Raw genomic sequence first — 13,547 nt, forward strand, 5'->3', positions numbered from 1 at the left:
AGGGACGCACAGGCAGAGGGGGACACAGGCAGAGGGACGCACAGGCAGAGGGACGCACAGGCAGAGGGACGCACAGGCAGAGGGACGCACAGGCAAAGGGACGCACAGGCAGAGGGGGGCACAGGCAGAGGGGCACACAGGCAGAGGGACGCACAGGCAGAGGGACGCACAGGCAGAGGGGGACACAGGCAGAGGGACGCACAGGCAGAGGGACGCACAGGCAGAGGGACGCACAGGCAGAGGGGGACACAGGCAGAGGGACGCACAGGCAAAGGGACGCACAGGCAGAGGGACGCACAGGCAAAGGGACGCACAGGCAGAGGGACGCACAGGCAGAGGGGGACACAGGCAGAGGGACGCACAGGCAAAGGGACGCACAGGCAGAGGGACGCACAGGCAAAGGGACGCACAGGCAGAGGGACGCACAGGCAGAGGGACGCACAGGCAAAGGGACGCACAGGCAGAGGGACGCACAGGCAGAGGGACGCACAGGCAGAGGGACACACAGGCAGAGGGACGCACAGGCAGAGGGACGCACAGGCAGAGGGTCTCCAGTCTCTTTATTTGGAGGATTGGAGGGAAAGCAATTTAAAAACCGCAGTGAGAGCCAAACGTTGGAGTCCTGCGGCTTGAGGCTTTTAGTGCACTTCTGCCGTGGCTTCAGACTCCTCCTCAGCCTACATCAGAGGGATCAGAGAAGAGAGGTGAGATCTTGCCAGAACCAAGCCCCTGTTGCTCCCATGTTCATTTATGCTTATCAATAGATAAAGGGCTACGGGCAAGAGAATGGGGCCAGTGAGAGGACAAGGGGCAGCAGGCGCAAACTGGAATCCAGCAGGCTCCATCTGAAGGGGAGGAGAAAATGCTGTGACTCTGTGTACCTACACATGTCCTCAGAGCGTGGGCAGAGCAGTACCAAGAGGAGGTGTTCAGGCACTGATGGTTTTTTTCCCCTCACTTTTTGGTACTTTTTTCCATCCACTTTTTGGTACTTTGAGCACACCAAAAAGCTGCAGCAGGATTGCAGGTGACTCTGAGAGCATCAGGATCTTGAGTGATCTCACACCTCCTAGGTCTTGGGAACAGTTTTTGGTGGGGAGAAATACTACTAAGAGTAGATACTGATCAAATCTGGAACTTGGAGAGTGGCTTATGATTAGCTGGCACAACCCAGTGTGCTTATTACATACCGACTCTACCACTTAAAGGTATTACCACGTTTCTAACCACATAACATGCACTGGAGGGACAGAAGGTGACTTTCCCATCCAGTTCTGAATGGCTGCTATATTGCAATGGATACCTACAGTGATATTTAATTCCATGAGTAAGGAAATGTGGGCAGAAACTGCTGGTTACAGGTTAAGTTTACAACATCAAAATGTCAACAGCTTCTCTGCTTAGGGAGAATTAATAATGGTGTATCCCACTGGAAGGTATTGGGTATCTTTAAAATAGTTAAGGGATTTGTTTGCTTTTAATTGCTTCCTGCCAGTATCCATAGTTCTCTCTGAATGTTCCAAACTCATTTAGAATCCAAGATAAAGTTGCTCTTGTTTTTAAATCATCAGAAAGAGAGATTAATCCACATTGCAGTGATCTAGGACTAACTGGCTTGTCTCACTTGGTCTGGGCCATGTGTAATCCTCAGTGGACCTGAGATGTAGGCTAAAAAGGTATTTAATGTCTGTTTTCCAGTTGCCAAGGTCAAACATCACCTAGTGTGTACAGGGAAAGAGGAAACATCTGTTGGAATAATTTAGTTGGCAAACAGAGAGTGTAGAATTAAAATTCCCTGATTTCTTTGGTCTGATACTAGATTTCAATTAAACAATGCAGGTATTTGTTCACTTGGACAACATTTCCTCACCTGCCATGTGGGCACATTTATGCATGTCCCTCATTACTGGATCAGCTTTTTCGTGCTGTTGGCAGTAGCTGTGCTTTCAACAATTAACTCCAAGATTATTTTACCACTGGGGAAGATCACAATCAAATCCACACAACAGAAACTAGCAGCACTGCAGTACAGTTACTACTGCCAGCTACTCCACTGCTTTATACCAGAAGCTTTCAAAGCAAGAAAGTAATTGGTATGCTGTGGTTAAACCCCCTGAAACTGATTTCAGGTTACGTTCCCCCTTCATGTGCTTGCTGGTTCAGTAAGGGCTGTAGAAACAGCACCCAACAGATGAGGCCTTGAGCAACCTGGGCTGGGGGGAGGGCAAGCGGTTGGAACTGGATGATCTTCAAGGTCCCTTCCAGCCCAACCCATTCTGTGAGTCTGTGGGCAGAACTAGGAGCAATGTCTGAGGAACATACCTGAGCTTTTGTCTGACTGATTTTTCCCCAGATCCCTGGCGGAGTCTTTCTTTTAACTTTGTGCATCTCAGACAAAACTAAAGCATTTGGCTTTCCTTTTGCAGAGTGAAAGGGAACAGCAGGATAAGTGGTTTCAGAGTCAGCTGCAGAAAACAAAGGAAAAAGGATTAATCCACAATCCCAAGGCAAACCACATCTATTTCATGTGCAGTATGACTGATCACAGGTTCCAGTGTGTCTTGTTACAGAAAACACTGTTAAGCCTTAGAGTGAAATGCCTCAGATTTGATAAGCCAGAAGGGAAACTGCCTGAAGCTGTGGGAAGTGCTGCAACAAGGGATGGAGGTGACTCGAAGCAGGCGCTGCAGGAAGCGGAGCTGTGTGAGCAGCACCCAGCGCACAGCTCCTCCTGCAGTCCTCATCAGAAGACAGGACATTGCCCTTCCCCTGCAGCACTCCTGGCTCAGGCTGACAGCTGAGTGCTTCTCACTTCGTGGCTTCCCAAACAACTGATCTCGAGGAGTTTTCATGAGTTAATCGTGGGAGATGAAGGCTCCAAAGCAGCTGCTCTACCCCGCCGCTCGCTGTGGCAGTTTCTGCGCTGGCAGCAGCCACCCATCGCACTGCAGGAAGGGGGGGAACCACCAGAGGGGCTAGTGCTAAAATGAGATTCTGTTGCCAAAGTTCCGTTTCTCCCCCTGCCTCAGACTCACCAGCAGCAAAAGGCTCCTGCTCTCTCTGCTTACTGTGAGCTGCTGTCTAGTTCCTGCAACACGGCAGGTGAGGTGGGGTAGGGGATTTGTGTGCTTACAGGACCGCTGACAGGCTGCACTACCCTTCGTGGTTCTCTCTTTGGGCTCTCTCCTGGCAGCTCTGGAGGCTCTCCAATTCAGTAGGAACTGTCTTTCCACTTCTTTTATTTCTTTCCCATCGAGGAACTCTGTCAAAGAGAAGAGAACATTTTCTGTGCTACCCTCAGCTGACTAAAGGCTGTACAAAGCTGTGTGTGCTGTGTGCTGGCTCTGGACTGTCTCTCTGCAAATCCTCTTTGCTCTTTTGAGTGTTTGGGTAAAAAAAAGACATCCACTGTTCATATCCAAGCTGCCAGAGAGGGGTGACACACCCTCATTAAAACAATGGAAGCATCTATTCTGTTGATAACTTCCAAGGGCAGTAGATGCGTTTCTTGTCTAGCTAATGTGTAACAGCTTGCAGAAAGAGATCTACAGATGCAAAGGTCCAGGTGAAGAGAGAAACTGCTTGTCCCAAGGAACCCCACTTGTCATGAAGACAGGTTTGTCTCTTTAAGGTTAACTCCACTCTCTTAGGTGCCATAAAGCTTACGCTCTGTGTTTCCTTGGTTACACCTGCAGTTTTGTCTTGGACCAAATGAAATTCTGGCCCCAAACTGAGGTTGGGTTAGAGCTGTCCCAAGGCACTGTGATTTCCATTGTGCACACAGGCTTTGGCTGCTTCTTAATGCCCAACACATTGTGCTCTCAGACAAGAGAAGAACAAGTTCTGTAACAATCACTATTTAAAGACGTTTGTTACTATTATCCAGAAAAATAAAAGGCCAGGAGCAGTTTTAGCTTCATTAGCTGCATGGAAATGCAGCATTCCTCGCTTGCCATAGATCTCCAGGGCAGTGATGGTGTTGGCACCCAAGGAGGATCAGTATCTCAGCTGGGGTGGCTCTGGGGCCAGCTGCTGCTTTGCTTTTTTACCTAATGCTGGTGACTGTACAACAATCCTGTCCCTGTACTTGGGTTCCTGGCAGATGGGGTTCCCTCTAAGGTCCATTCTGCAGAGCTTCGTCCATTTCTGTAGTGCCAGCTCCAAGTCCTGCAGTTGATACACAACCAGAACGTCGTGATTGCTTTTTCCCCCCTCCAGTGTAAAATCCAATAGGGATGTGATGTGTTCAGCCAGGCCCAGACCCTGCAGGCAGAAATAAGCTCAGAGAGGCTATTTCACATCAAGAAGGGGCATTTTCACGGGGGGGTGGGCAGCAGTCCCTGAACCTGTCGTAACTGCACAGGAGGAATGGTGATGCAGCTGGATAACTGCATTTTCAAGGATACTGGGAGGTGACCACTGCACCTAAAGCTGAGCAATTCCCAGCCCAAATGTCTGCTAATGCACCCCCATGGTCTCAGCAAGCCCTTAGGGTAAGTGTCTGGTTAGAGGCTGACAGTTAGTGGAAGAAGAAATACTTTGCAGAGGAAGAACATACTAAAAAGGCTACAAACAGAGCAGCCCCAGCAGACTGCCCCCCTCCCGCAGAGCAAACCTGCACCTTACAGGAGCAGCAGAACCCCCCTGCAGATCCATGGGTGGTCAGAGATTGGCTGGAGCGGTGACACTGACATACACCTTTCTCCATCTGAGCCTGTCTGCTTACCCAAGGGCAGTGTGACCTCAAGCAAACCACTTCTGTCTTTGAAGTACAATAAATTCAAGGTAAAGGGATGCAAAGCTGAGCAGATTGGACCTTTCTACTCAGATTCTCAACTTGCTGACTTTCCTCTCCAAATTTCACTTAGCTTCTTGACAGGCTTCCTTCTGTGTGTGGAAAGCTTAAGGAGAGGTTCAACATCTGTGTGAACAGGGGAGGAGAGAGAATTTGTCCTCCACAGCTGTGATCATTTGGAAAGGATTTACTATTCCTGACATGACAGGTTCTCAGCAGCAAAAGCCTGTGGAATTCTGTAGCTGGAAGCCAGTGGAGCAGCATGCAGTGGTGTAGGCACCTCTTGGCTCCTTCAGCCTCAGCAAATCACCTGGGTGGTGCAAGCAGGGACAACTCTGGTGTTGCAGCCTCTGCTCTCTTGGTAGAAAATCCTCCTGGGAGTGCTCCCTGGGTTCCCCTGGACACGTTTAGAACAATGAGATGGAAGAGGAAGCAGCATCACAGCCTTGCCCCTCCAAACCATCTCATTTTTGATGTACTGACGGGAGGGTGATAGCATCCATTGTCATCCAGTGGCTGTGATGTCTTTGCAGAAGAATGGAGAGGAAAAGTCTGGTTCTGTGAGGAGCAGCACTGATAGAACAGTGGTATGGAGACCACTGCCCAGGAGGAGATGCTGATCCATCTCCTGGTGTGACAAGAAAGCTCTACCAGCAGGTAGCAGAACAGCGGTATGGCAGCCCCGCCGGGTTAGGGGCTAACAGGCACAGCAGTTTAGGGCAGAAGCATTTCAGGCTGGGCTGGTTAACAAGAAATGGCATCGAGCACAGAGTGGGTGCATTTCTTCTTTGTGCACTCAGACATAGCCCCTGAGAGCTGTGCTGTGTTCTAGACTTCACTAGAAGGCTTTTTTGCACAGTTTGCAGCACCAAGTTGCTGTTGCTGAAATGAAATGTCTGGTTTAGCTGTGATGAATGTGCAGAGGGCGTCCTGTAGGGTTTTGTTAGCCGTTGCTCACTTGCTAACTGACCCAGAAACATGCCTGCTCCAGTGCATGTTTAGCTAAGAGCACTCTGATGCTGTGCTGAAATCTGATTACCCTTTGGACACGCTCGAGTTGCTGGTTGCCTTCCTGTCTCTCAGAGAGCGCCTCCACTTCCCAGCCTCTCCGTGCTGTGCTGGAGGGACCAGAGCCTCTTTGGGCAGTCTCCAGTTGATAAATGATCATGTCAGGCTATCACTGTGAGGGCTGCTACGAAATACTGACCAGCAAATGATATTCCGTGGGGGGGCAGGAGGGCGAGTGCCTTGGCAGGCAGTGGGGTGCTGGCAGTGATGTTGTTGCCAATTAACGATAGCCATTGAAGAGTTGGGGTCTGAGCAGGGGGCTCCACTTTGATCGGAAGCGTCCAGCCCAGCTGCCCCAGCTGCATCTGCAGACAGCCATTTGTCACCAGTTTGATTCCCTGTCATAATCTACTGGAGAAAATCTATACTTTTCCTCTTGTTCCTGACTCAGTTCTGAAGTGAACGAATTCATCTTTTGTGATATCCTCTTGTCATAATCAATAGTGGGCAGAGGTTGAATAAATTAAAGACTTGGGAAGTACTGATTTTTATAGCTATTTCTAGCTAGCTTTTCTCACACAACTCATGGTCTTCAAACTCATGTCATTAACAAATAGGCATTCTGACTTTTGGGGAGCTTTCTTATCGTGGTGGTTGTTTTTTAAGCAGGAATAGTGCTTTTTAAACATTCCTTTTAGTATTCCAACCCAACTGCAGCCTCAAAGCCCTTGTGAACCTGACTAAAGCAAAGCAGAAGTAAATGAAGGAGCAAGCAATAGAACATAAACAGAAATGAGTTAGGTTCTGGATAGTGCCCTAAGACAAGCTTTGTACACGTGGGAGCTGGCCACACTACTGAGCAAAATGACCTCGGCTGGTCCCCTCTCCTGTTCCGATTGCACTGTATAAGCTTCAGTCATGTGAAACAAGGTCGTGTGCCTGGATGTCTGTTAACTGTGCTAAGGATGCCCTGAGTTAGCCAGAGCCTCGAGTGCTCGAATTTACTGGCCCTCGTGTTCAGCACCAGGGCGTCGCCGGCCGGCCAGGGGGCGGCGATGGGAGTAAGCGCTTAGGTCTGGAGCAGCTACACTCGGCGGTCATAAGGGGGAGAAGGGGCTTGTAGTCCCTGCATTTCTCATGCCTCTCTTCTCTCCTTCTTTTGCAAGGGTTCGGCATTCTTGCTGCTGCCATCTCCTGCCCCACAGAAGAGCGCTGGTAGCCAGCCCTGCCCAGACCGGGCACCTGCTCCACATCCTGCGGGTGAGCACAGCTGGGCACAGAGCTCTGGCACTGCTCTGCTGGGGGACATCACCAGGGTCTCTGGCTAGGGCCAGGCATGCCTGAGGATCTTCCTGATGGGAGAAGAGGACAAAGCTTTTGGGATGAGAAAGGTATACATCAGTTTTGAAAAGGCGGGGGAGGGCAAGAGGGTGGGAAGTGGAAGCAGCTTGTGTGGGAAGGAAAGAGCCTTGTGTGGGTGTAAGGAGCTCAGCCAGCAGGAGCAGTTAGCTGTGGTACAGCTGTGCAGCCCCTGAAATCCTGCAGCTGGCACACTTGCAGAATTGTGCAAGCCACAGAGTCATGAAATTCAGGCTGCAGAAACCTGAAATAATGCTCAAAACTCCCCTCAGCTCCTTTTTGTCACTTAGTGGATGTGTAAGCTTGTTCTGCTGGATGTTCACTCTAAGGTAAAGCCTCTTCAACAGAGCTAAACCTGACTTTTCTTTAACAGACTCTGCACAGCCTACTCCTTTTCCAACACTTTGGGGGCTTCCATTAGTTTAAATAAGAATTTAGGGATAAGTAGAGCCTAGGAAGATGTGATTCCTGCTGCACAGCAGTTGTGTCTGCAAAGCTGGGCACCAGCCACACTGCTTTAGATGTTGCATACACCCAATGTAGTCATTACTTGGGTCTGCAAAGCTGTGAATTCGGAAAGGCTATTTCTATCAATCACAGCTGCCAGAAACACAGCTTCAAGTACCAGACTTTAATAACCCCCTGGTAAACAAGAAATGCTTCCTTCAACACTTCTTAGCTTAAAATGTACAAAATCAGGAGTCCAGCTGAAGTACCGGCATCTCCTCACACTAAGCAGAGCTGCCAGAGTTAACGCAAGAGATACTGAGTGGTCCGAGCTGTAACAAGGAGTTGTTTCAGTCATTAGCAACCAGTGACAGTGACTTTTTCTAAGGAAATGCAATGGATGTGCAAGCCAGCAGTGGAAAAACCCAGGCCAGCACTCCCGGGAAGCTGGGAACTCTGAGCCACATTCACTGCTGGCAGAGGAAAAGCTGAAAGGCTTGGAGCTCATTTGTTTGAGCTGCTACTGTGGGATTAGGATTACAGGGCCTTTGGACATCCCAGATAAACTCTTCTCCAGCTCTAATCCCCACAAGACCTTTGGATGAGAACAGAGTGTGCTTGGAAGGTCAGAGGTTCACTAACTGTGAACTTATATGCATCTGTTTAGTGATCAAGGGGGATGAGACTGATCTCCCCTGTGCGAGACAAAACGAGCGCTTACGGAATACCTTCATACACTGAAGCTGATTGTCAGCTGCTCTGAGATCAGAAAGATTTCCCAGCACTGCCAGTTCTTGTAATGCATCGATGTTGTTGTTGCTGATATTCAACACAGACAGAGATTGCTGGAGGAAGAAGAGCAGAAAAAGAAGACAACTGTGAGTGAAGCTGTAAGTTGTTACAGGAAGAGCCAGCACAGGAAGCAGAGCAGGCAAGTAAAGCCACCTCACAGGCTACTTTCTGTTGGCTTTCCATTCTGTCCTGAAATGCTGTTTGGGGTTGAAGTCAAAGCACACTGAGATCACTAATTTCAAGATTTCTTAGTCAATAAGGAATTGTTGCCCCATGTTTGGCAGAAGTGCTGCTGACTCTACATTTGTAGTGCCAAACAGACCCAGACAGTGACTGCTACTTGTCAGGGTCCCATCTTGATACCCACAGTGAATAAACCTCAGCTCCTCAGGCAAAAGATTGGTGATATTGTCACCAAAGCATTTGGTTGTGGTGCACAGGTTGCTCTGTGGTCCCATGGTCTTGGCTTTTTCATATCTGACAGCATTAAGAGACAGACACAGATAGAAAGTGGTGAAGTAATGCTTCAAAGAGGGACCAAACACCTAGCACTGGAAGGATGAAAGGAAAATGTTTTCATTTGTAGCTTCCACAAAGATGTTAGATAATCATGAATGCAAAACAAAACCCATGCCAGGAGGCCTTAAAATAAATGCCACAAAGAACAAAATGTGAGTGGCTGTAGGCCAGGATGCTGCAAGGCACTGAAGTACAGGAGTTAGGAAGCTGGGAAGGTACAGCGACAGAACCTCCCTCTGCTTTCATCATTTCTCCAATACAGAAGGACAGTAAAATGCTCCCCCAGGAATGGCTCATTTCTGTCGGAGGAAGATGTCAATACTGATTAATGGCTCATTGAAATTCTTCAAGTGCACTTACTGCCAGGGACCTGAGAGATCGAGGATCAAACACAAGCTTCTCACCAAGGGGCAGGCGCTGGCTTTCCATGTGCAGCTCTCTGATTTTGGCTGTTTTATCCAAGCCCTCTACCACCGCGATGCAGTTGCCCCCCAGATACCTGCAAAACAGAACACAAAACAGATTGAAAGCCTTTGAAAGTAGAAGCAAACGGCAGGCATCAGTGTAGTGAATAAATAAACATCTAAACCTGTTACTGAACAATGGCTGGGAACGATAACAGAAAAAAAGGTGATTGCCTAAGGCGAGTAGGAAGTGCAGCTGACAAAGGGTTTTAGCAGGTTTGGGTACTGCTGTTAACATTAGCAGTAGCAGTAGTGTCGTTGTTAGGGTCATCATTATTAAATGTCTGCAAAGGAAAATAATCCAGGAGCAAACCAATATGCTAAGATTATATGTCTGGAAACAAATAATCCAGAAGCAAATAAATATGTGAAGCTGATATGTCATTACTTAACAAAATAAATCGTAATTAATTACCTTTATTTGCAAAGCAGAATTGAAGAGCTGAAAGGACCTTAAAGGCTACTTATTTTTTTTAACCTCTTAGTGCAATAATCACTTTTACCAAGGCCATAACCGAATCCTTCTCCACTTACAGCTTCTCGAGGTTCTTCAGCGAGGAGAGGTTCTCCATGGCTGCAATGCAGTTGTTCTGCAGGTAAAGGTGGGTCACATTGGAAGCAAAGTCCAGGTTCTGGATTTGCCTGATTTGGTTGTCATACAAATAGAGAACTCTGAGGTTTTTACACAGGGAGAAGTCACCCTGAAACAAAGCATAACAAAGGAGCGCTGCACAGAGTTCCCTCGCTGCCTGCTCCTGCAGGCTGTTGGTTTCTGCCCCGTGGCTTGTGCAGCTTTGCCCTGAGCACACACCCCTAACAACTGTCTTGCCTAGAAAAACTGAATTATTACCAGTAACTAACTCAGGGCTTGCAGAAACCTGTGTGAGTTAATGAGAAGGTTTAGGTGCTAGGTTGGTCTTTTCCAACCTGGTTGATTCCGAATGTCCTGTTGTTCAGCTGGGAGGAAGGATGACAGGGTTAGGCTTGCAGGTGTAAGCTTTGGAAGTGAAAACTTCTGGATTAGTTTTGAAATTAATGAGGCTTGGGAGGGTTTTTTGGTTTATTGTTTGGTTTTTTTTTTCCTTTAAAATAGATTTTAGCCTAATTTGAAAAAGCCACTATAGCAGTTCCAGTTTGTTAGCCTCACTTGGCTTATTTCCTGCTCCTGAACCCCCCCATTCCTCCCTCAGATTTCCTCTGAAATCTAAGGAATAAATGACAGAGAGTGAACAGATTGTGCTGCCAGTTAGCAACTCTGTCAGACTCCCAAGGCTAGAAATAAGGATGGCATTAATGAGAATAAATTCAGTGTTGCACTTAGTAATCTGCAATAGCAGTACTGCTGCCTTTAAAAAGTAAAATACCACCTGCAAAATGACCAATTTCTGCCATCTTCTGCCCCACATATTGCATTTTCAGAGAGGCAGTCATCAGGAAGTAGAACTCTTTAAATAACCCAAACTGTTGCAGAAAAGGTGAATTTTGCAGTGGGTGACGAGAGACTGGCTGAAACTGGTAGGGGTGTAGGGCTCAGTGGTTGATTTGAAATGCATTATATATCCTCACACAGAGGGAGATTTTAAATGGACTGAATATAGAATATTTATTAAATGCATTAACTTGAAATATAGGCAGGTGGAATTGTCCTTTCCATTCTGATGCCTTCCTGAAAGCTCCTTTACAATGTAGCAGCTCTATGGAGTAATCAAAACTGGTTTGATTTTGACTGCTTCTCAGAGCTGCAGATTTCTCTAATACTTCTAATACTTCAGCTGTCTCTGGCCAGCCTGGTCTAGGGTAGGGTGCCCCTGCCTATGGCAGGGGGGTTGGAGCTAGATGATCCTTGTGGTCCCTTCCAACCCTGACTGATTCTGTGGTTCTATGAAATAACGCAAAAATTACTTCCCTCTAACACTTAATCTCTCTTGGAATTCCCTGGATGGGTTTTCTGTTTTAATTAATTGATGGCAAAAACAGTGTCCTGATAATACCTTCTTGTCTCCCACACAGATGATAAAGATTTCCACAGCTTCAGGTAAGCAAGGTAAGATTTTTGCCATTGTAAATACTGAAGTGTGAGATCAACAGTAAGAAGCCCTGCAGCCTGCTGGAGTTACACTCACCCACTTTGGTGTTTGATAGGAAAAGTTAGAGCTTAAAGATGACTTTCCTGTTTCAGAAGCTACCCATTTGAAATCCATCTGAACACTTTTGCATGCAGTGTTCCACACAGTAACAGCCCTGAGGGCCGAAGCACGGCTGCAAACATTGAGGCTTCATTGTAAGTCAAGGTGAACATTAGGATCCAGCTGTTAGAGAGCAGGAGCTTGGCTTTGCTTGCCTCCCTCCCGGCAGTAAACAACTCATCACAAGCAGTACGAAAGACCTGAGCAGCCAGGGTAAAAGGAGTAAAGGAAATCCATCTCACAATCACATCTATGCTTTTGTCAGATAAATTCAGGTGAGTTATTTTCTGCAGGCACTGCCCAAGGTTGTCCTGGCTGCGCCTCCTCTGGGCCGTGCTTCTGGCAATCAGCTCTGTCGTTAGCCGAACCATCGCTGCCTGCAGCACAGCTGCTCTGCTGCTTCTCTCGGGGTGCGTTCCTCCTCAAACACCCTGAAAACAAAACAGGGAAACATTCTGCCTGACCTCAGCCCTAAAGCGAGACAGGAAAGTACTCTACTACTTGTACCCGGGTACTTCGCATCTGGTGCTTCCCTGGTCCTCTTTTTGCTTGCTGTGACACGTTCCTGCATCACCTTTGCTGCTTTTAAAGACCTACCCCATTAATTTTGCTGCCATTCCTGCCTCTTGCAGTGTATCAGATAACATTTAAAATACGTTGTTACAGCTGATTTGCCCTTGATGTGCTTACAAAGGTTGTGCTGGAGTCTTCATCTTCTTCCTCTAGAAACTCGAGTGCAGCGGCACGCAGCAGATGCAATCCTCACACGCCCTTAACAGCAGCTCATCACCTAACGATTAGAAAATCCTTCCCCGTGCTCTACAGCAGGTTTTAGAGGCTGTGAGAGGTGGTTTAAAGCTACAGTACATCTGCACGGCCCTTTTGTCATGCACACAACTGCATGTGCACAGTGATGTGCAGTGCCAGAGTCTTTGGTGCTGTGTGGTACTGCAGAGGCTCTCACAGCACCACCAGCTTTGGGGTTTTAATCTCCGAGTTTATATATCAGGGAATGCAAGGGAGGGGAGATGGCCAAGGTATGTTTTGAGCTGCATTTGCAGTCTAGGGACAACTTTAACAGGAAAAGAAAGGGATAAAGATGCCCTAACAAGTCTAACTTAGCAAGAATAAACCGGTGGCTTTTTGAAAGGCAGTACACGATAGGGCGTAGCTGTGTGCTGTCCACGGGGCAATGCCCACGCACCGCTGTATCTGAGTCACTGAGCAGACAGCAGAGACCTTCCCCCTACTAAAGCTCCTGCAGGGACTGACGCCAGGGCGCGGAGCCTCCTCCCGCCGGTGTGCGCTGCTGAGAAAGTGGCGAGAAGCAGAGTGCGAGGAGAAAAACTTCCTTAGCCACTCGGCAAGGCTGAAGCTCAGCAGTTCCGCTGGGGCTCTTGCTTCTTGCCTTTTTAAGCTGGGGGAGAAGTTAAGCTGAAAGGGCTTTTTATTACTGTTCTTTTCCCCAAGAAGTGCCTTTCCTGCCGTTTCACTAAGAACGCCTTTCAGAGCCCTCGCTTAGAGCTTCTCCCACGGAAGCAGCAAGCGCCGAGGCGCAGCCGTGCCGCCAGCCCCGCTGCATCGCACCGCACCCCACCGCGCACAGCGGCGGCCTGCGAGGGGCAGGGACCGCCCCACGCCCCACACCCCACACGACCCCTGGGAAACAGCTTCGGTACAGAGTAAGAGGTCAGGGTCCTCTCGCAAGGCCCGCCGCAGCCGCGCTCCGCGCTCACCTCCCGGCCGCGGCGGCAGGGAGCAGTCGCAGGGAGCAGTCGCCGGCGCCGCCTCCGCCCCTGGCTGCCAGGGCAACCGCGCGGCGGCAGTTGGGCAGGCCCCGCCCCGTTGGCGCCTGCGCACTGCGCCCTGCCCCTGCCGCGGCGGCCCGGCGCCATCTTGAGCGTCGGCGCCCAGGTGCGAGGCAGCGGGAGGGCTGGAGCAGCTCTGCGGAGGGCAGGCAGAGGGACACGGGCTGCT

General features: G+C 48.9%; 1 protein-coding gene across 5 annotated transcripts; it reads right to left on the minus strand.

Moving 5' to 3' along the window:
* Positions 1 to 543: 543 nt before the first annotated feature.
* On the minus strand, positions 544 to 13,446 carry PPP1R42 (protein phosphatase 1 regulatory subunit 42). Of its 5 annotated transcripts, none has more exons than XM_064170672.1 (9): positions 13,307 to 13,446; positions 11,813 to 12,001; positions 9,919 to 10,085; positions 9,281 to 9,419; positions 8,338 to 8,454; positions 4,050 to 4,167; positions 3,134 to 3,262; positions 2,323 to 2,465; positions 1,525 to 1,718 (listed from the first exon to the last, which is right to left on the minus strand). In XM_064170672.1, the coding sequence occupies exons 2-9, from the start codon at positions 11,939 to 11,941 to the stop codon at positions 1,581 to 1,583; spliced, it is 1,080 nt and encodes a 359-aa protein (XP_064026742.1). In that variant the 5' UTR covers positions 11,942 to 12,001; positions 13,307 to 13,446; the 3' UTR covers positions 1,525 to 1,580. The 5 variants fall into 5 exon arrangements, with proteins under 5 accessions (XP_064026743.1, XP_064026746.1, XP_064026742.1 ...); XM_064170671.1 differs by lacking the exon at positions 13,307 to 13,446 and adding an exon at positions 12,261 to 13,214; XM_064170673.1 differs by lacking the exons at positions 1,525 to 1,718; positions 13,307 to 13,446 and adding an exon at positions 544 to 677 and having other exon boundaries at positions 11,813 to 13,214.
* Positions 13,447 to 13,547: the final 101 nt, after the last annotated feature.

This window comes from Pogoniulus pusillus, chromosome 34 (assembly GCF_015220805.1).
Source record: "Pogoniulus pusillus isolate bPogPus1 chromosome 34, bPogPus1.pri, whole genome shotgun sequence".
Lineage (NCBI taxonomy): Eukaryota > Metazoa > Chordata > Aves > Piciformes > Lybiidae > Pogoniulus > Pogoniulus pusillus.

Excerpts from the sequence above, each read along its gene's own strand:
- PPP1R42 (XM_064170672.1), bottom strand. The coding sequence starts at position 11,941 with ATGGTTCGGCTAACGACAGAGCTGATTGCCAGAAGCACGGCCCAGAGG. Across the intron at positions 9,420-9,918 it reads CTGAAGAACCTCGAGAAGCT|GTATCTGGGGGGCAACTGCA; the intron begins GTAAGTGGAGAA and ends TCTGTTTTGCAG. Across the intron at positions 8,455-9,280 it reads GATCTCTCAGGTCCCTGGCA|CAATCTCTGTCTGTGTTGAA; the intron begins GTAAGTGCACTT and ends TTCTTCCTCCAG.